At 43.2% G+C, this 27178-nt stretch overlaps 1 protein-coding gene across 1 annotated transcript in view; it reads left to right on the top strand.

The window, feature by feature from the left end:
- Nucleotides 1-2050: 2050 nt before the first annotated feature.
- Nucleotides 2051-27178, top strand: part of LOC141134571 (exocyst complex component 1-like) — an 85860-nt gene continuing 60732 nt past the window's right edge. The window contains exon 1 of the mRNA XM_073624055.1: nt 2051-2177. Within this exon, the coding sequence (XP_073480156.1) occupies nt 2051-2177 (127 nt within the window). The remainder of the gene's footprint in view (nt 2178-27178) is intronic.

Raw genomic sequence — 27178 nt, 5'->3', positions numbered from 1 at the left:
TGTATGGTTTAGGAGGGGTTTGGGCGATCGCTCTTCTCACCCCTTTCCTAGCTGGCCCTGTTGTATGCTCTGAAAAAGGTTGTGGTTTGGATTGGTGAAGGCAGCTCACAGCCTTTTGAGAGTGTAGTGGAGTGTGGAGTTCCCCTTTAAAAGCAAAAGTTAGCCCATGGAAATCCAAGGGGTTAGGCTCGATTCACACCTATGCATGTTGCTTTTGAGCGTTTTTGGAGGTTTTTTTTTCATGCTTGCCGCGTTTTTGAGCCGCGTTTTTGCCGCGATTTTGCCGCGATTTTGCGTTTTTTTTTTTTTTTCATTTTTTTTTACAGTCTTAAAAAAAAATTACAAAAAAAAAAAAAAAAAAAAACGGCAAAAACGCACCAAAAACGCATCAAAAACGCTGCAAAAACGCAGCACTTGCGTTTTTGATGCTTGTCCATTGAAAACCATTACATGCAAAACGCTGCTTTTTGCATGCAAAAAAGTCCCCGACCCTTTCCAAAAACGCTGAGATACAAAAAAGCATTGATGTGAACATGTTCCATAGGAACCCATGTTAAAAAATTCCCGTGCATTTCTGCAAAATGCAAAATGCATCAAAAAACGCGCTAGTGTGAATGGGGCCTTAGGCCCCATTCACACTAGCGCGTTTTTTGATGCATTTTGCATTTTGCAGAAATGCACGGGAATTTTTTAACATGGGTTCCTATGGAACATGTTCACATCAATGCTTTTTTGTATCTCCGCGTTTTTGGAAAGGGTCGGGGACTTTTTCTCATGCAAAATGCAGCGTTTTGCATGTAATGGTTTTCAATGGACAAGCATCAAAAACGCAAGTGCACCTTTTTTGCAGCGTTTTTGATGCGTTTTTGCCGTTTTTTTTTTTTTTTTTTTATTTTTTTGTAATTTTTTTGTAAGACTGTAAAAAAAAATGAAAAAAAAAAAAAAAAAACGCAAAACGCAAATCGCGGCAAAAACGCCGCTAAAACGCGGCAAAAACGCGGCTCAAAAACGCGGCAAGCATGAAAAAAAAACCTCCAAAAACGCTCAAAAGCAACATGCATAGGTGTGAATCGAGCCTTAGAGGGGGGAGACAAGAGCATTGGAGAATGGAGTGTGGAGTTCTCCTTTAAAAGCAAAAGCTAGCCCAAGGAAATCATATGCATTAGAGGGGGGAGGTTAAATGCCCTTTTAGGAGGAGCTAGAGGAGCGAGAGTCTTTTTACATAATTTTAACAAGGTACATGTCACATGTTGACAACATATCATGCTAACATGACCTATGTGCAAATCTCCTTAAAAAAAATACATAAAGGTGAACCAGCGTAAAAAAAAAAAAAATGTGTCAAGTTTAGAGTTGCGCCCGTTCAACCCACGCAATTGCATTTGCGTTGCTTGACATTTGCTAAGATTTTGGCCGCACAGTGAACAACGCATTTGAACAAGCGCAAGAGTCGCTTGCGCATGTGCAGCGCTTAAATTGATCTCACACAGTTCTAAATGTACTTGCGGGCACAGCAGGCTTTCTATGATAAAGTTACTTTCTCATTCTATTTTGGGCATATTTGTTACTTGGGCAATTACTAAACTTCCTCACATCAACCCATAATATTGGCACCTCCATCTTCTGTTAATATTGAATTGAAAATTGCGTGCGTCATGTCCATAGTGGCGCTCAGATTTCATTCTCCCATGCGCTGAGATCGCTATAGTAAATGGGGATTAGCGCTCTGTTACCAGCGCAAACGTAAATATGAAAATGTGCATTGTGCCTCGCCGTGCGCCTCAACTCATGGCGCAAACGTTTAGTAAATCGTCCCCAATGTGTGTTTTGACAGCATTACTCCATACATCCTGTTGTAATGGTTCACATTTTCCATCTTTTCCTTTTACACAGCTGTCAAAGCATTGATTCAATGGTTTGGAAAATATTGAGCGTTTTTTTTAAAGACGACAACATGAAATTATTATCATTATACTACAGTAAATGGCTACATAAGCATTGGCTCAGCCTATACATCAATCTTTGTTATTCTCAGTCCTGCATCAGCACTATGGTGTCAATGCTCAAAAACAACTTGGAGAAGGAAATATTTCAGATTAAAGGGGATAGACTGGTTCATGTTTTGCAACTTGCAAATGTAAGTAAAGAAGATCCCAAGAATTATCTATGCATATCTGGTATGTATCTCTTTTTGTATTAGTTGTTCAGCTAAGTAAATATTGTCATATAACTGTGAAAATCATTGTCTCAAATAAAAAAAAAAAATGTCAGGTTTACAAACAGTTTTAGAAAGATTAATTGAAAATATAGGATGTGATATTGTATTATAATTTAGACTGTCCAGGACAGTTTTTTATTGTTAGCCCTCATTTTATTTTCTCTATATTGAGATAATATTTTACTGTAATGTCTTATACTGGCTTACTTGACTGCAATGGAACCGTACAATTTCAGTTACCTAACATAAGAAATAGGTATATGACATATAATATATAAGATGCAGTTGTGGCGTACCTTCATTAGATACAGTTGTGAATATAGCTGAACACTTCTAGTGTAGCATGCAGACATGGTCTCAAAATTCAGTTGTTGTTAGACCAAACATTAGAATGAGGGAGATGGCTGATCTAAGCTGCTTTAACTGTGAAATGGTTTTTGTGCCATATGTGGTGGTTGCAGTATGTTGAAAATGGCTGATCTCATTTTCACACACTACATTCTCTAAAACTGCAGTGGGTAACACGTCTGTGAGTGCATTTCCTTGTTACTGAGAAAGGGCAGAGGAGAACAGTGAAACCTCTTCAAACTGACAGAAGTCCAGAATTTCTCAGATACCTATTTTTGCAGTAGTAGTATACAAAAGGGGATCTCAGATCCCACAACACTTTTGGACCTTGAAAATGACTGGCGGCAGTAGAAAAAATCAAGCCAGGTTCCATTCCTGACACCTAAGATCACGAAAATGATGGGCGCCAGATCACTAAAACTGGTTAACTGGTGACTTGATATGGATTGTGTAAACAGATTTGGCTAGCCGAGGTATAGTAAAGAGGGTGATTCTTTTGGCTGGCAGTTTTTCACCATGGAACTCTTGGTATTTAGAACTTGTAAATGTAGAAGCTCACCTAAAATGTTCCTATGTTGAAAAATATCCTTTAGTATACTAAACAACCACAAACACATAGCCTGTTTCACACTTTTCTGTTGGAGCCAAATTACTGTATGCTTGTTGGAGCCCTGTGGAGCTATTCATTCTGATTGGCACCCTAGTGCACCTGCATGCAGCTCACAACTCATGATAATGCATTACTGCTCATTGTGGTGCACTGCTTTGCTAAACCAGGTGCATTTTGGTGCTTGGGCAGAGCTGTGAATCAATAGGGCTTTACTGTTCACAATTGGTATCTCTAAGGCTCCATTCACACTAGCGCGTTTTTTGATGCATTTTGCATTTTGCAGAAATGCATGGGAATTTTTTAACATGGGTTCCTATGGAACATGTTCACATCAATGCTTTTTTGTATCTCTGCGTTTTTGGAAAGGGTTGGGGACTTTTTTTCATGCAAAAAGCAGCGTTTTGCATGTAATGGATTTCAATGGACAAGCATCAAAAACGCAAGTGCACCATTTTTGCAGCGTTTTTGCCGTTTTTTTTTTTTTTATTTTATTTTTTTTTTTTTGTAATTTTTTTTTAAGACTGTAAAAAAAAATGAAAAAAAAAAAAAAAAAAAAAAAACGCAAAACGCAAATCGCGGCAAAAACGCGGCAAAAACGCTGCAAAAATGCTACAAAAACGCTGCTCAAAAACGTGCCAAGCATGAAAAAAAAAACCTCCAAAAACGCTCAAAAGCAACATGCATAGGTGTGAATCGAGCCTTAGGCTGAATTCACATCTATGTATTTTTTACTGCTTTTTGCATTTTGCAGATTTGCACTACAGAACGTGTTCCATAGGAAACCATGTTAAATGGACTGTAGTGGAAATCTTGGCACGTTTTTGAGCAGCGTTTTTGTAGCGTTTTTGCCGTGTTTTTGCGTTTTTTTTTTTTTTTTTTTTCATTTTTTTTTACAGTCTTAAAAAAAAATTACAAAAAAAAAAATTAAAAAAAATAAAAATAAAAAACGGCAAAAACGCACCAAAAACGGTGCACTTGCGTTTTTGATGCTTGTCCATTGAAATCCATTACATGCAAAACGCTGCTTTTTGCATGAAAAAAAGTCCCCGACCCTTTCCAAAAACGCAGAGATACAAAAAAGCATTGATGTGAACATGTTCCATAGGAACCCATGTTAAAAAATTCCCATGCATTTCTGCAAAATGCAAAATGCATCAAAAAACGCGCTAGTGTGAATGGAGCCTTAGAGCTAGGATACTGGTTTGTGATTCAACATGTAAGCAGTAGTTACTTCAATCACTATTAAACTCAAAACCACAAATTTAATATATTAAGGCTTGCCAATCCATTGATGTGGCGGCTACATTTTGTTTTCTTTTTTAGGCTTTTTTTCCCCTTTTAATTTCAGCTGGTGATCGGGCCAGTAAATAGTAGAAAATAATGTGGGGTTGTCAGAGCAGCACTGGGGGTCATATGGCTAAACAGCTCTAAACCTGGGGGTCACCAACCCAAAAAAAAGGGCGGCCCACCAATATTTAAATTACACACCAAAAACAATCAAATATAAGTAAAAACGATTTACAGATAGAATTTTATTACAAGGGTTAAAAGCAAAGGAACATAAAATTAATGATTTCATACAAAAGAGGATTACTGTTGTATGTATCAAGTCAGTGACACGTTTTGCGGTTATTGCTGCTTCCATTATACTCATACACAACAGATATCCAACATGAGACATCATAAAGGAAAACATTTTTTTTTTTTAAATAACAAACATGTTATACTTGCCTGCTCTGGGCAGTGGTTTTGCACAGAGTCTCGGATCTGCTCGGGTACTGGTTCTGCAGTACCATGCAATTTGGTGTGCTGTGATCTGAGGAAATAGTGCTTGCACTACTTTTTATGCTTCCTGTTATGTTTGGAAGCCCAATGAGCTAAATACACTGTCAAAACCAGAGTGTGAACTGACTCTTAATGAAATATTTAGATGCAAGTGGTATTTTAGGCATTCCCTGCAAAAGAAATTTCATTTTTGGTGAGATACTCTCTAAAGGTTGTTTACTTTTAATGGCATGCATGCACTGCAGCTTTTCTCATTAAAACACTGAAAGTGAACCAGACCCTCCCAATCAGGAATCAGACTGCAAATAGCTTTTTTTTTTCTTCAGAACAGAAACGTGTAGGAATTTGCTACAAAGTTTGTTAAAGTATTTGCAATGTACATTGATCACACAGAAGGGACTGTTTTTTTTTCCCTCAAAAGTGGAGTTACACTTTAAAGTATATCTAAACCCAAGAACCCACATTTAGATTTATTGCAGCTTACTGGTACCTTAGCTGTGGTGGGCGCATTCGTTTTTATCTTCAGGCCTTTCCCCTTTATTTTCATCTGGTTAACATGCCAGTAACATGCTTCTTGTCTAAGGGTGGCAACACTAACTCACTGTAGAGTGTCCATGGAGGAGCAGCATGATCCCCCTAGGACAGGATTATAGAACACCTCCATATTTCTTTAAAAAGGAAGGAGGTGTATTATGTAGTTCACAGAGGTAAACTGTACAGGCTTGATAACATTGCTTCAGATAACACTGCAAAGAGCACAGGAAGTGATAAGCTCAGTATACTTCAGGCAGGATCAGCTGGTATTTTCTTTGTACCTATTAAACAGATACAACAAAAAGCTTCAATGAAATATGTTAAATAATGATAAATTTACTTTTGGAACATGTTACATCTTCCACCCATATCAATAAGTTATTGATAGCGTTGTCACTTATTGATATAAACCACAACAGTATTTTTTGATACTTTAAAGATAGCAATGACACTTTTCATTAGCAGACTTTTCTGTAGAACAGACATATCCTTTCTTTGAAAAGTGTGTGCAGGGGCCTGACATTGCACCTGAGATCTGCTGTTTTGTGGGTACAGGACCCGTTTTTAAATAAATGCACATTTTGTACCTGCAAAAAAATGTGTATTTTATATTTTTTGGGTAAAGGTGAACTTCGCCTTTAAAATACCAAAAGGGAGCAAATAAAAGAAGTTCACTTTAACATTTATGGGAGCCCCCAAAGTCACACATGCACAGTGTGCCAAAGCTCAAATGCAGCACTCAGGGGGTCTTTATTCTGGAGTGACAAAGCTTTAACCCATTCATCACACATTGCATTTGTCCTTTAGGTGCCTTTCACACTGGGGTGGTGGGTGCGTCAGGGGTTTACCGTCAATTTCGCTGCGCTATTCGGCCGCTAGCAGAGCGCTTTCCCCCCCCTGCTAACAGCTGAGAAAGGGTTAAAACCACCACAAAGCGCTGCTGCAGCAGCGCTATGCCGGCGGTATAGCCGTTCCGCCCCATTGATTTCAATAGGCAGCAGCGGTGAAGGAGCAGTGTATACACCGCTCCGTCACCGCTCCAAAGATGCTGCTAGCAGGACTTTTTTTAGCGTCCTGCCAGTGCACCGATCCAGTGTGAAAGCTCTCGGGGATTTCACATTGGAGAGACAGCAGCGGCTCTTTCAGGGCGCTTTGCAGGCGCTATTTTTAGCGCTGTAGCACCTGCAAAGCGCCCCAGTGTGAAAGGGGTCTTATGCCGCGTACACACGGTCGGACTTTTCGTCTACAAAAGTCCAACGGACGCCGACGGACTAAAGCTGGCTGGTAATCCGATCGTGTGTGGGCTTCTCCGGACTTTCAGCAGACTTTTTCAGCCTCAAATCCGACGAACTTTAGATTTGAAACATGCTTCAAATCTTTACGTCGTAACTACGACGGACCCCGAAATCCGCTCGTCTGTGTGCTAGTCCGACGGACAAAAACCCATGCTAGGGCAGCTATTGGCTACTGGCTATGAACTTCCTTATTTTAGTCCGGTGTACGTCATCACGTACGAATCCGTCGGACTTTTGTGTGGTCGTGTGTAGGCAAGTCCGTTCGTTAGAAAGTCTGCTGCAAGTCCGCCGAAAGTCCGCCGGAAGTCTGTCGGACAGGCTGTCGGACTTTTGTAGACGAAAAGTCCGACCGTGTGTACGCGGCATAAGTCTCCAAGCTCTATCTTGGCAGGCACTCTCAATCTCCTACAGGAGTCCAACATGCATTAACAATTTTATCACAGAGCTAAGGGATGAGTCAAACCTACGTGGGTTCGGTTTGAGGAAGGTTTAGAGAACAACATTGAAGTTCAAGTGCTGAATCCAAACCCCACTAAGGAAAGTTAGAAGCAAAAGTGACCCATCGCAACCTTAATTTAAACAGTGATATGCCTCCATCCCTAAATATATTGTAAGGGAAGGGAAAATGGGACTTTAAATGAGGCATGTCATTGTGATTGGTAGAAATATATATGTAGATCTGAGAATTATTTTAATAAATATGTAAACAGTAGATGATGATAATATTGAAATTCATGATTGAAATAGACTTGTCTGGACACCCTTAGTTGTATACCCAACATGTTTCATGGTTGACTGCCAATCATCAGGGGTAAGATGCACATGTATGCTGGAAAATCAAATAAATAAATTAACTGTTAACCACTTGCCGACCGCCTCACGCATATATACGTGAACAGAGCGGCACGGGCAGGCAAAATCACGTACCTGGTACGTGATTGCCTTCCCGCGGGCGGGGGGTCCTATCGGACCCCCCCCCCGGTGCCAGCGGCGGTCGGCATTTGTCTGGCAGCGATCAGAGATGAGGGGGAGGCCATCCGATCGTGGCCCCCCCCCTCGCGATCGCTCCCAGCCAATGAGAAACATCCCCTGCCTGTGTATAGTACACACAGGCAGAGGATGTGATGTCATCTCTCCTCGGCTCGGCAGTTTCCGTTCCGACGCCGAGGAGAGAAGACATCCAAGTAAGTGTAAAACACAAACACACACAGTAGAACATGCCAGGCACACTAAACACCCCCGACCCCCCCCCCCCGATCGCCCCCCGATCCCCCCCCCCTGTCACAAACTGACACCAAGCTGTTTTTTTTTTTTTTCCTGATTACTGATTGGTGTCAGTTTGTGACAGTTACAGTGTTGGGACAGTGAGTATTAGCCCCTTGTAGGTCTAGGGTACCCCCCTAACCCCCCCTAATAAAGTTTTAACCCCTTGATCACCCCCTGTCACCAGTGTCGCTAAGCGATCATTTTTCTGATCGCTGTATTAGTGTCACTGGTAGCGCTAGTTAGGGACGTAAATATTTAGGTTTGCCGTCAGCGTTTTATAGCGACAGGGACCCCCATATACTATCTAATAAAGGTTTTAACCCCTTGATTGCCCCCTAGTTAACCCTTTCACCACTGATCACCGTATAACTGTTACGGGTGACGCTGGTTAGTTTGTTTATTTTTTATAGTGTCAGGGCACCCGCCGTTTATTACCGAATAAAGGTTTAGCCCCCCGATCGCCCAGCGGTGATATGCGTCGCCCCAAGCAGCGTCAGATTAGCGTCAGTAGCGCTAACACCCACGCACGCAGCATACGCCTCCCTTAGTGGTATAGTATCTGAACAGATCAATATCTGATCCGATCAGATCTATACTAGTGTCCCCAGCAGTTTAGGGTTCCCAAAAACGCAGTGTTAGCGGGATCAGCCCAGATACCTGCTAGCACCTGCATTTTGCCCCTCCGCCCAGCCCACCCAAGTGCAGTATCGATCGATCACTGTCACTTACAAAACACTAAACGCATAACTGCAGCGTTCGCAGAGTCAGGCCTGATCCCTGCGATCGCTAACAGTTTTTTTGGTAGCGTTTTGGTGAAATGGCAAGCACCAGCCCCAGGCAGCGTCAGGTTAGTGCCAGTAGCGCTAACACCCACGCACCGTACACCTCCCTTAGTGGTATAGTATCTGAACGCATCAATATCTGATCCGATCAGATCTATACTAGCGTCCCCAGCAGTTTAGGATTCCCAAAAACGCAGTGTTAGCGGGATCAGCCCAGATACCTGCTAGCACCTGCATTTTGCCCCTCCGCCCGGCCCAGCCCAGCCCACCCAAGTGCAGTATCGATCGATCACTGTCACTTACAAAACACTAAACGCATAACTGCAGCGTTCGCAGAGTCAGGCCTGATCCCTGCGATCGCTAACAGTTTTTTTTTGTAGCGTTTTGGTGAACTGGCAAGCGCCAGCGGCCTAGTACACCCCGGTCGTAGTCAAACCAGCACTGCAGTAACACTTGGTGACGTGGCGAGTCCCATAAGTGCAGTTCAAGCTGGTGAGGTGGCAAGCACAAGTAGTGTCCCGCTGCCACCAAGAAGACAAACACAGGCCCGTCGTGCCCATAGTGCCCTTCCTGCTGCATTCGCCAATCCTAATTGGGAACCCACCACTTCTGCAGCACCCGTACTTCCCCCATTCACATCCCCAACCAAATGCAGTCGGCTGCATGAGAGGCATTTTCTTTATGTCCTCCCGAGTACCCCTACCCAACGAACCCCCCCCCCAAAAAGATGTCGTGTCTGCAGCAAGCGCGGATATAGGCGTGACACCCGCTATTATTGTCCCTCCTGTCCTGACAATCCTGGTCTTTGCATTTGGGAATGTTTTGAACGCTACCATGCACTAGTTGAGTATTAGCGTAGGGTACAGCATTGCACAGACTAGGACACACTTTCACAGGGTCTCCCAAGATGCCATCGCATTTTGAGAGACCCGAACCTGGAACCGGTTACAGTTACAAAAAAAAGTGTAAAAAAAAAAAAAAACACAAACAAAAATAAAAAAAAATAAATAGTTGTCGTTTTATTGTTCTCTCTCTCTCTATTCTCTCTCTCTATTGTTCTGCTCTTTTTTACTGTATTCTATTCTGCAATGTTTTATTGTTATTATGTTTTATCATGTTTGCTTTTCAGGTATGCAATTTTTTATACTTTACTGTTCACTGTGCTTTATTGTTAACCATTTTTTTGTCTTCAGGTACGCCATTCACGACTTTGAGTGGTTATACCAGAATGATGCCTGCAGGTTTAGGTATCATCTTGGTATCATTCTTTTCAGCCAGCGGTCGGCTTTCATGTAAAAGCAATCCTAGCGGCTAATTAGCCTCTAGACTGCTTTTACAAGCAGTGGGAGGGAATGCCCCCCCCCCACCGTCTTCCGTGTTTTTCTCTGGCTCTCCTGTCTCAACAGGGAACCTGAGAATGCAGCCGGTGATTCAGCCAGCTGACCATAGAGCTGATCAGAGACCAGAGTGGCTCCAAACATCTCTATGGCCTAAGAAACCGGAAGCTACGAGCATTTTATGACTTAATCTTGGTGTGGTCAGATGCTTTGAGGGCAGAGGAGAGATCTAGGGTCTAATAGACCCCAATTTTTTCAAAAAAGAGTACCTGTCACTACCTATTGCTATCATAGGGGATATTTACATTCCCTGAGATAACAATAAAAATGATTAAAAAAAAAAAAAAATGAAAGGAACAGTTTAAAAATAAGATAAAAAAGCAAAAAAAATAATAAAGAAAAAAAAAAAAAAAAAAAAAGGCACCCCTGTCCCCCCTGCTCTCGCGCTAAGGTGAACGCAAGCGTCGGTCTGGCGTCAAATGTAAACAGCAATTGCACCATGCATGTGAGGTGTCACTGCGAACGTCAGATCGAGGGCAGTAATTTTAGCAGTAGACCTCCTCTGTAAATCTAAAGTGGTAACCTGTAAAGGCTTTTAAAGGCTTTTAAAAATGTATTAATTTTGTTGCCACTGCACATTTGTGTGCAATTTTAAAGCATGTCATGTTTGGTATCCATGTACTCGGCCTAAGATCATCTTTTTTATTTCATCAAACATTTGGGCAATATAGTGTGTTTTAGTGCATTAAAATTTAAAAAAGTGTGTTTTTTCCACAAAAAATGCGTTTGAAAAATCGCTGCGCAAATACTGTGTGAAAAAAAAAAAATGAAACACCCACCATTTTAATCTGTAGGGCATTTGCTTTAAAAAAATATATAATGTTTGGGGGTTCAAAGTAATTTTCTTGCAAAAAAAATAATTTTTTCATGTAATCAAAAAGTGTCAGAAAGGGCTTTGTCTTCAAGTGGTTAGAAGAGTGGGTGATGTGTGACATAAGCTTCTAAATGTTGTGCATAAAATGCCAAGACAGTTCAAACCCCCCCAAATGACCCCATTTTGGAAAGTAGACACCCCAAGCTATTTGCTGAGAGGCATGTCGAGTCCATGGAATATTTTATATTGTGACACAAGTTGCAGGAAAGAGACAAATTTTTTTTTTTTTTTTTTTTTTTTGCACAAAGTTGTCACTAAATGATATATTGCTCAAACATGCCATGGGAATATGTGAAATTACACCCCAAAATAAATTCTGTTGCTTCTCCTGAGTATGGGGATACCACATGTGTGAGACTTTTTGGGAGCCTAGCCGCGTACGGGACCCCGAAAACCAAGCACTGCCTTCAGGCTTTCTAAGGGCGTAAATTTTTGAATTCACTCTTCACTGCCTATCACAGTTTCGGAGGCCATGGAATGCCCAGGTGGCACAAAACCCCCCCAAATGACCCCATTTTGGAAAGTAGACACCCAAAGCTATTTGCTGAGTGGTATAGTGAGTATTTTGCAGACCTCACTTTTTGTCACAAAGTTTTGAAAATTGAAAAAAGAAAAAAAAAAATTTTTTTCTGGTCTTTCTTCATTTTCAAAAACAAATGAGAGCTGCAAAATACTCACCATGCCTCTTAGCAAATAGCTTGGGGTGTCTACTTTCCAAAATGGGGTCATTTGGGGGGGGGTTGTGCCATCATGGCATTTTATGGCCTTCAAAACTGTGATAGGCAGCGAGGAGTGAAATCAAACATTTTCACCCTTAGAAATCCTGAAGGCGGTGCTTGGTTTTTGGGGCCCCGTACGCGGCTAGGCTCCCAAAAAGTCCCACACATGTGGTATCCCCATACTCAGGAGAAGTAGCTGAATGTATTTTGGGGTGCAATTCCACATATGCCCATGGCCTGTGTGAGCAATATATCATTTAGTGACAACTTTTTGTAATTTTTTTTTTTTGTCATTATTCAATCACTTGGGACAAAAAAATAAATATTCAATGGGTTCAACATGCCTCTCAGCAATTTCCTTGGGGTGTCTACTTTCCAAAATGGGGTCATTTGGGGGGGGTTTGTACTGCCCTGCCATTTTAGCACCTCAAGAAATGACATAGGCAGTCATAAACTAAAAGCTGTGCAAATTCCAGAAAATGTACCCTAGTTTGTAGACGCTATAACTTTTGCGCAAACCAATAAATATACGCTTATTGACATTTTTTTTACCAAAGACATGTGGCCGAATACATTTTGGCCTAAATGTATGACTAAAATTGAGTTTATTGGATTTTTTTTATAACAAAAAAAAGAAAATATCATTTTTTTTCAAAATTTTCGGTCTTTTTCCGTTTATAGCGCAAAAAATAAAAACGGCAGAGGTGATCAAATACCATCAAAAGAAAGCTCTATTTGTGGGAAGAAAAGGACGCAAATTTCGTTTGGGTACAGCATTGCATGACCGCGCTATTAGCAGTTAAAGCGACGCAGTGCCGAATTGTAAAAAGTGCTCTGGTCAGGAAGGGGGTAAAACCTTCTGGGGCTGAAGTGGTTAATATACAAAGCCCTCGAATGAGAGGGAAATGTCAAATACACCCCCTTTCCTAAAAATACCTACAGAAAGATCCGCAAGACCCAGCTCCAGTAGAGGAATGGCATGGTGGTCTGGAAGTGATTGTCCCAACCGGGGTTGAGGCAGGATACCACCCCCCCCCCCAAAAGAAATCAGAGAAAGAGCCAAAAGGAACAGCAGCCATGGAACAAACCAGACAGTCATGCCACAAGATATCATGTGTACATATTTTACCCAAATCTGTGAAAAAATGTGAATGAAAACAAAAACTGTGAGTAAACTGAAAACGTGTGACACAGGTCAAACGTGTATCACATAGGTCTCTATAGGTGGTTGGAAAAATAATAAATTAATCGTTAGCAGACAAATATAAACTAAACATATTCAAAGTATATGGATACCAAGTAATACCAAGTATAACATAAATGTTATATTCTCTGAGTTGTGAGAGACACAAGACTCTGGTCTAGATCAACTGATTTTTTTTTCAGTACTTACTGTACACTCCAACATGCATCTCAGGACAGGTATATCTTATTATGCTTCCTTACATGTGCTCTAAGATGGCTACTATGCCCCTTGACCCTTGTCATCACTCCTGGGTGGAGCCAGCCTTAAAGTGACAGTACATGTGGAACCCTTCAGGTATAACACCTTCCATCCATCCCTAAAAAAAAAAAAAATAACAAAACGAGAACAGGCACAAAAGAGTAACTAATAACTGTCCAATAAGAGTCCTCCAAACACAGGAGATTCACAGGACTTCTCCCACATCCAGATGTGAGACCAAGCTTCTAGGGACAGCTACGGGGATAAAATGGCATTGGATCTCTTTTGGCGGCCCCGTCGAAAGTCTCGTAACCGGTCTTGCAGCTGAAAACGGTCAGGAGGGCGACAGTGTCTTTGAGGGCGGGCACCCAGCGACTCGGGACTGGAGGAAACAGGGTTATTCGAAATGGGCACCGGCGGGGCCAAGAAGGGATCAACTAGCTCAGAGGGTGAACAGACCTCCGGACCAGGGCTGGAGGGCTCTGTTGTAGCTGAGTTCAAAAGTTCAGAGTCCCCACAATCATCAGTCCCAGTGCATCCTGATCTGCTGGGCGCAGACCCTTGAGACACTGGTGGTTCAGCCGGCATCAGGGATTTGGGCAGCTGAGAATGAGGACGTAGTTGGTCCGCATGCCATCTGCAAATGGAACCATCTTCCAGGCAGACCCTATACATCTTGGGTCCCAAAGTCTCTACAATGATAGCAGGAAGCCAATGAGTGTTGGAAGCCCCATAAGATCGGGCCCATACCTTTTGTTGGGCTGTGAACCGCTTGTGAGCTTGTCGCGTTTGACCATCTTGTCTTGGGACTGCAGTACATATTCCTGGACTGTTTGAGGGCGGAGCATGTCCAAAACAGTCCATGGCTGCCGACCCAGAAGGAGTTCCGCTGGAGTTTTCCCAGTGGTTGCATGTTGTGTGTTTCTGTAAGCAGAAAGGAGTCCAGCTGCTGGGGTGACAGGGACTGTTGTTTACTTGCAGCCACTGTAGCTTAGAAATAGCGTTTGAAAGTCTGCACAAACTGTTATGCTTGACCATGTGTAGCCGGGTGGTAAGGTACGGTCAACTTGTGCTTGATGTTGTGAGCAGTCAGGAAACGCTGAAACTCCTGACTGGTGAATTGTGCACTGTTGTCTGTGACGATTTCTCTGGGGTAACCACATGTAGCAGTGAGATATAACAGTATGGAAGTCGTTGGCTGAGTAACAGGAATGACCTCAGGCCACTTTGAATGGGCGTCCACTAGGATCAAGAAGGTGTGTCCTTTGATCGGGCCTGCAAAGTCCAAGTGTAGGCAAAACCAAGGAACCGTGGGCCAAGTCCAGGGCTGGATGCACCCTCGAGGGGGGTCTCTTGCAGTTTGTGCACATCCGGCACAAGTATTCACATATGTCGTGATATCTGAGTCTAGGCCTTTTTTTTCATACGTGTGCCCCCGGGATGACCAGTATGTAGCAAGTCCAGAATGTGTCTCTGGAGGGTCTGTGGAATGATCAGTCGGTCTCCCCATAAAACACAGTTGCCAGCCACAGTTAATTCCATACGCCTACAGAAATAAGGTTCATAATCCTGTGTGACGGTTGCAGGCCAACCAGACCGTACCCATGAGAGTATTGTTTTCAGAAAGGTATCCTTGGCTGTATGGGCTGCTATCTCCCCAGAAGACAAGAAGTACAGGCTGGTGTAATGACAACTCTTGACCGGTGGAGAGGAGTCCATCGACGTCCCTGTCATTCAGGACATTGTGTCCGCATTAGCATTGGCATCATTACCGCGATACTGGATTTTGTAGCTGTATGCTCCCAAGAATAAGGCATAGCGTTGAAGGCGGGCCGCAGTAGTCTGAGAGATGCCTTTGTCAGGGCTAAAGATCTGAAGGAGTGGTTTATGGTCCATCAGTATGGTGAATTCCCTACCATACAGGTAAAGATGAAACTTCTTAATTGCCCATATCAGCGCAAGAGCCTCTTTGTCAATGTGTGAGTAATTGCTTTCTGCTTTTGTCAAAGACCTGGAGGCAAATGCCACTGGTTTTTCAGACCCATCTGATAAGATGTGAGATAGTACAGCCCCCAGATCATAGGGCGAGGCATCACAAGCCAAGGTGAGATGCTTCTAGAGGTCATAGTGCACAAGCATGCGTGACGCCAACAGCTTCCGCTTAGAAACTTCGAAAGCACATTGGCATGCAGCCGACCAGTCCCATCTGGAGTGTTTCTAAAAAAAGATTGTTCAATGGAAACAAGGTGTGTGCCAGATCTGGAATTTGTGGTAATAGTTCAGCAAGCCAAGGTATGATCCCAGTTGCTGGACGTTGGTTGGGGCTGGAGCTTTGACTAAAGCATCAACCTTGGCTTCCGTGGTGTGTATACCCTCTGCATCCACAAGGTGGTCACAAAACTCCAATTTAGGCACCATGAATTGGCATTTCGCTAAGTTTACTTTTAGACCCTGCTCTTGGAGTCTCGCCAACACGAGCTCGACGTTCCTCTTATGTTCCTGCTCTGTCCGTCCTGTGATGAGCATGTCATCTAGCAGGCACTGCGTGAAAGGAATGTCTGCCAAAATCTCTTCCATTTTTCGTTGCCAAATGGCTGGGACGGAGGCTACACCAAACAACATCCGATTGTATTCATAGAGGCCCTTGTGGGTGTTGATGGTTAGAAACTTGCGGGCAGAAGGATGGACCTCAAACTGTAAATATGCTTGTCTGAGATCAAGCTTGGTGAACTTTTGACCCCCTGCAAAAGAGGCTAAAATGTCATCTACTCTGGGTAGGGGATACTGGTCTATCTTCAGTTGGGAATTCAGTGCCATGCGGAAACCGCCACAAATGCGTAAGTCCTCATTCACTTTCTTTACTGGTACAACTGGTGATGCCCACTTGCTGTGCTCTACCTTTGAGATGACACCTTGTTCCTCCAGCCAACTTATTTCAGCTTCCACTCCTGCTCGAAGTGCAAAAGGTACTGTCCGAGCTTTGAAGAACTTAGGCTGAGCGTTGGGTGTCAGCTTGAGTCTCACACAGTCATGCTTTTTTTTATCCCCAACCAGTCATCAAAGATCTTTGGGAACCGCTGCTTCAGGGACACCACCCATCCCTCATCATCCCCTAATGGAATTGTAACGGTGTTACAGGGATTTATGGCGATGTCTGGCATTCCAAAGTGAGCAATCCAGTCTCTCCCAAAGAGAGGGGGTCCCCCATTTTCTAGGATATATAATGGCAGTCTCTTTGTCTGACCCTTGTACAATACCTATGCTTTTGCGTAACCCAGTGGGTAGAGTATCTGCTTTGAGTATGTCTGCAGTTTGATTGGTGTTGGACAGACAGTTGTTCGGGTCTGAAGTTGTCTCCATTGTTTCTGGGTGATAACTGAAACTGCTGCTCCTGTGTCTACATCCATCTTGAGTTTCTTTCCCTCAACGGTTACCTCTACAGTGATTGCGGAGGGTGCTGAATGCATATGATGTATGAGTAATCTGTGGAGCACTTCCTCATCCTCTGATTTAGACGATGATGTATATCTTCCCACCATATATGTCTTTGTCTTGGGGTTCAGAGGTTGTTTATCTCGCACCTTCTTACTACGGAACACTCATTTAAGATGACCTGTCTTATTGCAATTATGACAGGTCTGATCCTTAAACTGGCATACTTTGTGGTCATGGTCTGTATTCCCACAACGGTAGCAAGCTGGCTCCCAGCTTGGTGGGGGTCTGTATTTCCAGTTTGCGGCAATTGGCTTGACTGCTGTTCTGAAAACTGCCTGTTTCACCTCTTCCCTTCTGCCCTGGGGGTTCAATTCCTCTGTATCTTTCACAGCCATTTCCATCACTGAAGCTATCTCAATTGCCTTTGTAAGGGTAAGGTCTTTCTCTGTTAACAGTCTCTTTTGGCTAGACTCACTGTTCAGTCCCATGACAAACTTATCTCTCAGTGCAGTAGGTAAGTACTCCCCAAAAGAACAGGTAGAGGCTAGTCTGCGAAGGGCGAGCACATAAGCTTTAATTTCTTCACCTGGTTGCTGCTGCCGCTGATAGAACAGGAATCTTTCTGCAATCTCTAGTGGTTTAGGCTGGAAGTGATCCTCTAACAGTGTCAGGAGCTCTGTCAATGTCTTAGTTGCTGGTTTTACAGGGGAAAGGAGTGTCATATGTCTTAGCACCAACCACTGTCAGAAATACTGCTACTTGCCTGTTGTTTGGGATGGCATTTGCACTGAAATACTATTCCAGTCTCTCAACCCAGGAACTCCAGGATGTCTGTTCTCCATCAAATTCACTTAATGTGCCGATCAATTATATTTTTCCTGCTGGGCTCTGTGAGTGCTTTTATCCAGGTGACAATCCACACTGCCTTTGTCTCTCTCAGACAGATAGACACTTTGTAAATCCAATCCTCGTCGCCACTGTTATATTCTCTGAGTTGTGAGAGACACAAGACTCTGGTCTAGAACAACTGATGTTTATTTCAGTACTTACTGTACACTCCAACATGCATCTCAGGACAGGTATACCTTATTATGCTTCCTTACATGTGCTCTAAGATGGCTACCCTTGACCCTTGTCATCACTCCTGGGTGGAGCCAGCCTTAAAGTGACAGTACATGTGGAACCCTTCAGGTATAGCAATAAACTAGGGACCTACAGAGACCTATGTGATCTCTTAAGTGCAAGTAAACCCCCCTATCATTTTCAGCCAAGGAAGCGGCCATCTTTACCTCTGTTTAATCTACAAATTCCATGATACTGCACATGTGATCAGTTATGACACCAGCCATTGGATGGTTTGATAGTTTGGTTGAGAGCACAACCAATGGGAGTGTTACATTTCCGGCACATGCTTTATGGATGGGTTTACTTCCACTTTAAGGATACTCCCCTTTACCATCCCTCAGCCAGCTCAGATTAAGGGCGGCGGGGCTGGATACTCAATCGTCTCACTTCTGGGGTTGCGATGCACTCAGCTCTCTCCCCTCCGTTCATCCCAGCCGTATGATGGAGGCGGGGTCTGACCTCAGCTCATCGGCGTCATGTTCAAATGTGCCCCACGAGCGTTGCAGGGTGGTGGCATGTTTGTCCCTCCACCTCACGCCACAGCGGAGGTGGGCGGGCACCTACTGGGATACTTTATACCCTAAATGATGGGATTCCTCACCCCCTATACGCTGCTTAGACGGCATCACATGACGTTGGTGGGGAGCCGCCCAGGATCGGGGGTATATCAGCTGCGGCCAGCTGACAGTTCACTCCTCCAAAATGTATCTCAAGGAAGAGATCACTTTGAGCCACACTCCTATCACACAGGAGATGGTAGGTTTATTCACGTTCTCATACATTTATACCATTTGCAATGGATTTGCTGCTCACTTACACACCATCATGGGTGGGACAATTTCCTCATTTACCCATACACACATTTTTCTTTGTTGCATTTGTTGCTTACTTGCACACTCTTTCTAGGTGTGCTATTTACTCTCATAATCTCCATACACATTTCATCACACATATACTTTGGTCCCATATATGGGATCACTCTACACACATACCTTTCACACACATACAATCCCTCATGTAAACATTTACACGTTTGACCTGTGTCACACATTTACTCACAGTTTTTGTTTTCATTCACATTTTTTCACAGATTTGTGGTAAAATATGTACACATGATATCTTTTGGAGATGTGGCATGACTGTCTGGTTTGTTCCATGGCTGCTGTTCCTCCTGGACCTTTCTCTGATTTCTTTTGGGGGGTGGGTGTTATCCTGCCTTAACCCCTGTTGGGACAATCACTTCTAGACCTCCATGTCATTCCCCTTCTGGAGCTGGATCTTTCTGTAGGTATTTTTAGGAAAGGGGGTGTATTTGACATTTCACTCTCATTGGAGGGCTTTGTATATTAACAGTTAATTTATTTATTTGATTTTCCAGTATACATGTGCATCTTACCCCTGATGATTGGCAGTCAGCCATGAAACGCGTTGCTATACAACTAAGGGTACTCAGACAAGTCTATTTCAATCATGATATTCAATATTATCATCATCTACTGTTTACATATTTATTATGTGATTTATGTATTTATGCTCTGTAATTGTATTTATACATTTAATTGTATTATTATATTAATTATATCCATTGATTGATTGTTTGCATTAAATTTATTATTACAATTATCATGTTAATAATTTTCTTATGATTATATTTAAAATGATATATTATTTATTAATTTATTCATTATGCCTACAAATATCATGGACCACCCTTAAGGGATTATGACACTAAACAAATTAAATTTATTAAAAAAAATTCTCAGATCTACATATATATTTCTACCAATCACAATGACATGCCTCATTTAAAGTCCCATTTTCCCTTCCCATACTTTGTTATAATGTTAATAGAAGATGAGTGTTAAAAAAAACAATATCCATTTTCTAGACTAATAGGCAAGGGTTTGTCAAACAAATGGCATCGGGGCAGATACTGCCTGAGGAAAATGTACCAAAGCAAAAAATATTTTTTAAAAATTCCATTTGGCTAAGAGCAGCAATTATAATAATGCTTAAAGGGCAACAGCATAATTGCAAAATTCATTTAAATAACATGATTGGAGGCATTGAAACTTCCCAACACATTCCTGGGGGGGGCTGTATAATGTATGCAACCTACTACATAAACAAAGTCGCTGGAAACTCCCTTCATCTGCAGTCTCTTATCCTAGATGAGGGTATGGTATAGATATTACTGGGTATCCCACAAAAAAAACTGAGAAAACTTTTCCCTAAAAATATGTACCAGCCCTATATCCCCGATGAGAGTCTGGTATGGATGTCAAGGGGGTCCCACGCAAAAACAACAAAAAAAAAGTGTGGCGCTCCCCCCAAAATTCTATACCAGACCTGCCGAGTCTCGTAAAGAATATAAGGTCGAACCCCATGCAAAAAATAAGACAAAAAGGGTGGAACCCCCCTGCCAATATCCATACCAGATCTTTATCTGAACATGCATCCTGGCAGAACAGGAACTGGGGGATGAGCATTCACACTCCTTCTGAACCATACCAGGCCACATGGCCTCAAAACGGGCAAGGGTTATGTTGTTGATGAGGACAGTTGCCTCTTCCCCACAACTCTGGCCCAGTGTTTGAGGGGATCTACAGGCAAGGGATCATCAGAATCTGGAAGCCCCCTTTAAAAATAAGGAGACCCCCAGATACCAACCTTAACCCCTGTGTGAATGAGTTAGGGGTACATAATACCCCTACTCATTCACAAAGAAAAAAAAATTAAATTGTAATTTATTACACACACTTTATAAGTACTTAAAAAAAAAATAAAACAAAGAAAGTCCCACAATGTAAATTCATCGTCAATCATAGTGTCCAATGTGTCAATTCATGATAAACAACACCCACCAATTTGCTGAAAGAAAAAAATCTGCCAACCAGTGGACACATCCAAACCCATTGTTACACTGTAATGTAAAGCATGTAAAGAAATGTGAAGAAAGGTGAGGTATGCCCAGTGATGTGTAGTTACACAAATATGGCCATGGCCATTATTAGTTAATGTCATGTGACCATAAAGAAGGAAAACTTGTGTCTGAAATTACCTTGGGCACCAAATGAAGCGAATGACTAAGAAGGTAACTATGGGATTTTCAAGGTGCCAAACACAAAAAATATATAAAAATAAATTGTTATTGATATCAATAAAATATTTTTTCACATAAAAACATTGAGAAAGAAATTTTATTCATACAGTACTGCTGCAATATATTCAGCTCTACATGTTTTGCCAGACTATGGCTTCCTAAGGAAATTTTGCTAGAATATTGTATACCAGGTCACTACAAAAGAGCAATATATTAGTATACAGATACATAAACACAAAAAAGTATTAATAAAAATACACTGGAAAATTAAATCATGATATATATTGTTTAAACAAATATGGGTAATTTAAAGAAGAACTGCAGTCTGCTCACATAATTTGTAATAAAAACATTTTTGCCATTCTGAAGCTTCCCTCCAACCACTTTGCATATTATTTTATATATACCGTGATTCTGTACTTGCCAAATATGCTGCAGAAATCTACCTCCACTAAGTCTGGCTGCATCCATTTTAACTGTGGGCAGCTGAAGCTGCTGCCTGTTCACTTCCTGGATTTACACAGACACACAGCAACACACCTTCAGCTCTGCAGCTCTCATTGGCCTCTTATGACTCACCCCCCTCCCTTCCTGGCAAATTCTCACAAGAGTGAGAGAGAGAGCTGTGCATAATGTCATAAGCCTAGGCTTTTTACCAGATAAGAAACAGGAAGTGGGCTGTATAAGGTATTTACTGGCAGAAAAAAAAATGTTTAGCTATCCAAAGTTAAAACAACACGGGCAGAAGATTTAATAGGTGGAAAGTTGAAAAAAATGACTGAAGGTCCTCTTTAAACCCATAACATAAATGAGCACACATATTAATGGGTGAACTGGGGGAGTCCCCTCACCTTATTATTTAATAAATGAGTATCTGTTAAGAATCCAACATCATATGCTGAACCAGGACATCAGTGATCACAGAGGGGAAAACAGGAGCTCAAATGACAAACCCACTGCCTGAGGGGGAAGAGACACACCCTTAAATTAATTAATAGGAGATATACTGAACTGTGTCCAAAAAAGCCACAGGAAAAGAAGATCATACCTCAAATTGGCACTGATTAATAAGAAATCCAAAAGATACTTGAGTAAAATTACAAAAGCTAAGTTTGAAATCACTGTAAGACTTTTTTAATCCAAGAATGAAGTTGTAGGCATAAAACAAGCCAAAGATCTCCCAATGATACTACAACTAGAAAATGTGCAGGGTATTAGATTCAATGTCCCTTTAAATACATCATTTTATTGCCATCAAAGAAATTAGCAATTCGGTCTTATCATTATACTCACATTGTTCTTGGATGTGTCACCCTCAAGGCCGAGGGTTTAGAGGTTAAATTTTAAAAGCAGAGGCAAGCCTGCTGATCTCTCAGGTTTGCTAATCTGACAGAATGTCGCTGCTTTTATAATTCAACATGTAAACAGTCTGACAGATTTCTAAATCCTGTATTTCACCATATAAGCTCCGTTTACTGTTAAAAATAAGTCTGAAATGCAAGACTCCGGTGGCTGTAAGAAGATGTCCGCTTGCCGCCTTCTCACTGTATCCTTACTGTGGAGGAGTGCAGGGTGTAGCAAGATGGCGGCAATGGAACATCACTTCCGTTACAAATTCTGATGGGTCGCCGAATCTGATGAAACAGCGACCACTCAAAGGGAACAGCCGGATGGGCACCAGTGGGATGAAATACACCAAATGGACACACACTAATGCAAATGGCAGGACAAATGTGCCAGCAGGAAGACCCAGAAATGTCTATCTCCCCCCCAGTGGTGCCCTGGGCATCCATACGATCACCCATCCATCAGGCCAATGATTAATTGGATATCTGCCATCCAGTGGATAAAAGACAATTTGAAATAATGAATTAAAGTGAATATAGATATCTTCTAAATCACTTACTGGGTCGAAAGGGTTGGGCAGTTGTGCCATCCACTATCCCTCCCCCCCCCGATTTAGGTGGCCAGCAAATGAATGGGGCTCTTACTGCCTAAAACAGGGGTAGGCAACTAGCCCTGTCCACTATCTGGAGGCAGATAAAAATCAAAAATTGGGGAAAAGGGGGAGGGGAAACATCGGGACTGTAAATGAGGCCATGGCCTGGTAAGGTCACGTGCCTCCATCCCTGACAATGATATTGTAAAAATTAGGAGCAAGAGGGTGGCACTTTGAACAAAGCATGTGGTTAAATTGAATACAATGGTGGAGATATTTAATATTCTGTAAATAGCAAAATTACACACATAATTTCCATATACATACAAATAGGAATACACATTAATTGTGGAGTCAACTCCTAAAACAGTGGTAACTGGTAATAACGTGGTTAAAAATGGGTAGCATGATAGAGTTACAGAGTCCACCATATATCACAGTGGGGTACAAAAATGTTGCAAGGTAACATCTGCATGGCCTATGACCTTACTGGTCCCTGTCACATAATGTGATGGTATGAATATATAAATAATAGAAACTGTTAGAGCTGTAGTATACTGGTATACGGCAGTTGTTAGCTCGATGCATTTTGTGGCTTGGTGCCGCTCATCAGGAGCAAGCATGTGGTGTATCTGCAAATGGGAGATAAACAACTAGATAAATAATCTTGTATCAATAGAGGGGAGGAGAATGAAGATGGAGACCTCCCCCCCATAGATCACTTACAAGTATATATGCAGCTGGAGGCGTAATGTCGAGAACCAAGGACCACCCAAAGGCATCAGTGTCCGGAGCTGAGGGGGCTGGTCCAATGGTGACACACATCACGGGCAGCAACCCGGGTGGACTCTGGCACACAGAGCATACCTAAGGTGAACATGTGACAATAAGAGTAAGAGGTGATTAGGCCAAACAAATGTAGTGCAAAATTGGTGAAAAAAGGGGTGTGATGACAGTGAGGTCTGTTTTGTGTGGTGGGACTGATGTATACAGGGGAAGGGGGAAAGAAAGGGGAATGGTGGGGTGTGAATGAACAGGAGTGAGGGTGGACAGCCATGGCGAAGGGTTGCCACCGAGACGCCTGAAAACAGGAGTGTATATGAACGACAACCAAACAAAGTGACTGCAAAATGTACAAAAATTACCTGGTGCTGGAGAAGGGGGAGAAAAGAGCCCTGGTTCAGGAGGGACATGAGAACTAATGTGTGCAGGAGCCCCGTGTGACCAGGCCCGACCAGGGCAGTCGCCCATAAATAAATGTGCACCGCCACCTTACTGCCCCCAATGTCACACGCACGGGCGCTGTGAACGGGAGGAGGCGCCAAGGCCCTGCACCCTCACAACCATGTTCAGCCCTCGTGGAGATGGAAAATGCCCGCCGGGGAGGCAGCGTCACAAGGATGCTGCACATCCGGTGTGCAGTGTGTGACGTCGATGCACAGTGACAGAGCATCCGCCCCCCGAGTGTCACAAGGGGCGGAGGGAGGAAGGGACGCCCCGCGGTGCTCGTTGCAACTGCCGAACAAGATGAAATCCGGGTGGCACAGAGGCCACAACACATGCCACAAGTTGCACAACCACAAAATATAATGCCTAATAATTGCAGAGGTGGGTCACCAAGGAGATAGAGAACAATATAATAGCTAATACAAATTATATAGGGGTAAAGCAGGGAAGGTTAACAATGGTAACTGGTAATAACATGGTTAAAAATGGGTAGCATGATAGAGTTACAGAGTCCACCATATAAAAACAGTGGTAACTGGTAATAACATGGTTAAAAATGGGTAGCATGATAGAGTTACAGAGTCCACCATATATATACAGTGGTGTACAAAAATGTTGGGGGTGAATAAACAGGAGTGAGGGTGGACAGCCATGGCGAAGGGTTGCCACCGAGACGCCTGAAAACAGGAGTGTATATGAACGACAACCAAAGTGACTGCAAACTGTACAAAAATTACCTGGTGCTGGAGAAGGGGGAGGAAAGAGCCCTGGTTCAGGAGGGACATGAGAACTAATGTGTGCATGGGAGTGCACCGCTCCAAAGTGATCACCTCTCCTAAGAACAGCTGTCTCTGCAATCAGGCAGGGTGCTGGCTAATGGAAGAAATAGAGCGCTGGATAGCCACACTCCAAAAAAGTTCACCTTTATTTAAAAATGGATATCAAAGCATCACACAGCAATACAGACTAACTGCACAATTACTGACACGTTTCACACCAGATATGGTGCTTAGTCATAGCAGGGGGAGGGGGAAAGAAAGGGGACTGGTGGGAGGTGAATGAACAGGAGTGAGGGTGGACAGCCATGGTGAAGGGTTGCCACAGAGACACCTCAAAACAGGAGTGTATATGAATGACAACCAAAGTGACTGCAAACTGTACAAAAATCTGGAGGAAGATGACTCGTTTGGTCTGCCACTACTAATCTCAGAAAGAAGGGATTTCACTGTGATTGAGAAAACCCCAATCAGGTGACAGTTTGTGGAATTACTGTTGAGCTTCTGGAAACTGTTGAAATTATTCCTGAACATTTCCGTCACTTACTACTGAACCCCTCTGCACCCTGTGTCCCTTTAAACCACAGCCAGTATTCAGCGCAACAAAAAACACACCCAACCATTTTTTCTCAGCTGCGGGGGCCCAACTTATGATCTTGCACACAGGCCTACTGCTTTCAGAAAATGCCCCTGACCCGAGCTTATTATTATGCATCCATTCCATATGCTTGTATGTGACATCACATACATCACATAGAAGCACGTGGGCTGGATGCGAGAGTTGGATCAGCAGGATGAGTGTGCCAGGACAGGTAGATGTGTCTCATCTCTGCTTCCTCTCACCACTCTGCATATCACTCATATCATAGATGAGAAGAGGGTACAGCGGTGCAGCAGATGAACAGGGTGGTATTGAGGTGGGGCAGATGTGCAGGGTAGTACAATGGTGGGGCAGATGTGCAGGGGGTTACAGTGGTGGGGCAGATGTGCAGGCGGTTACAGTGGTGGGAAGGATGAGAAAGGGGGTACATTGGTGGGGCACATGAGAAAGGGGTTACATTGGTGGGATAGACGAGAAAGGGGGTACATTGGTGTAGCAGATGTGCAGGGTGGTACAGTGGTGGGGCAGATGTATCAGGGGTTACAGTGGTGGGGCAGATGAGCAAGGAGATACAGTGGTGGGGCAGATGAGCAGGGGGGAACAGTGGTGGGGCAGATGAGCAGGGGGGTACAGTAGGGGGGTACAGTGGTGGGGCAGATGTGCAGGGGGGTAGAGTGGTGGGGCAGATGTGCAGGGTAGTACAGTGGTGGGGCAGATGTTCAGTGCTGGGGTAGATGTGCAGGGGTTACGGTGGTGGGGCAGATGAGCAGGGGGGTACAGTGGTGGGACAGATGTGCAGGGGGGTACAGTGGTGGGACAGATGAGCAGGGGGGTACAGAGGTGGGGCAGATGAGCAGGGGGGTACAGTGATGAAACAGATTTGCAGGAGGGACAGTGATCTGAGGTGTGAAGGTGCAGGAATTGGGGCTGATCTGAGGCGTAGTTTACAGCATTTATTTTTACATTTTTTTGTTCTAAATCAGCACACTCAATTTCTTTGAAAACATTGTTTGGCACACTGTGCTCAAAATGTTGCCTACCCCAGGCCTAAAATCTTTAATTACAATGCAGCTAGATTGATTAGACACCCTTTTACTAGGGTTGCCAGCTTTTCTTCAAGCAAAACCTGAACACTTTAGTGGCCTGGGACACCTTTGGGTGCCCCAAGGAGAGTAGTAATGTGGTGCGCATAGCTTGCTGCAGCGAACAGTGGGTGCAGCCAAATTGCTCTTGCTGACATCAATGCCCTGCCCCCCCGCCCCGTGATGCCGAAACTGCCCCCAGACAGCCACCCGCAGCCCCCGGACAGCAACAGATGTGTGTCACTATCTTGGTTACATGGGGAGCCACAGCCCAGTCTGAATAATGTGTCAGTTTCAGTCTGCCTGAAATCCGGACACATGATTCAAAACCCGAACTGTCCGGGTGAATCCTGGACAGGTGGCAACCCTACCTTTTACTCTGATCTCTCTGGAGCAAGACAGATAGCAGTGCCATATTTACCAGGATAGTGAAACACTAACTATCTCTCTCACACAGAAGGCACTGATTCTTTTTCAATCACCTCAAGCATTCTTTTTCCCCAAAGCAAGGAGATGCTGCTTCATTCTCTGCAGTAGCACCCCATACTCTCCTTCCACTGTGCTCAAACCCTTTCTTGTGATTGGAAGATAAATGTTTTTCTAAATGATTATATAACT

This window comes from Aquarana catesbeiana, linkage group LG03 (assembly GCF_042186555.1).
Source record: "Aquarana catesbeiana isolate 2022-GZ linkage group LG03, ASM4218655v1, whole genome shotgun sequence".
Taxonomy (NCBI): domain Eukaryota; kingdom Metazoa; phylum Chordata; class Amphibia; order Anura; family Ranidae; genus Aquarana; species Aquarana catesbeiana.
Note: the sequence above shows the minus strand (reverse complement) of the source record. Positions and strands in the feature narration are given on the sequence as shown.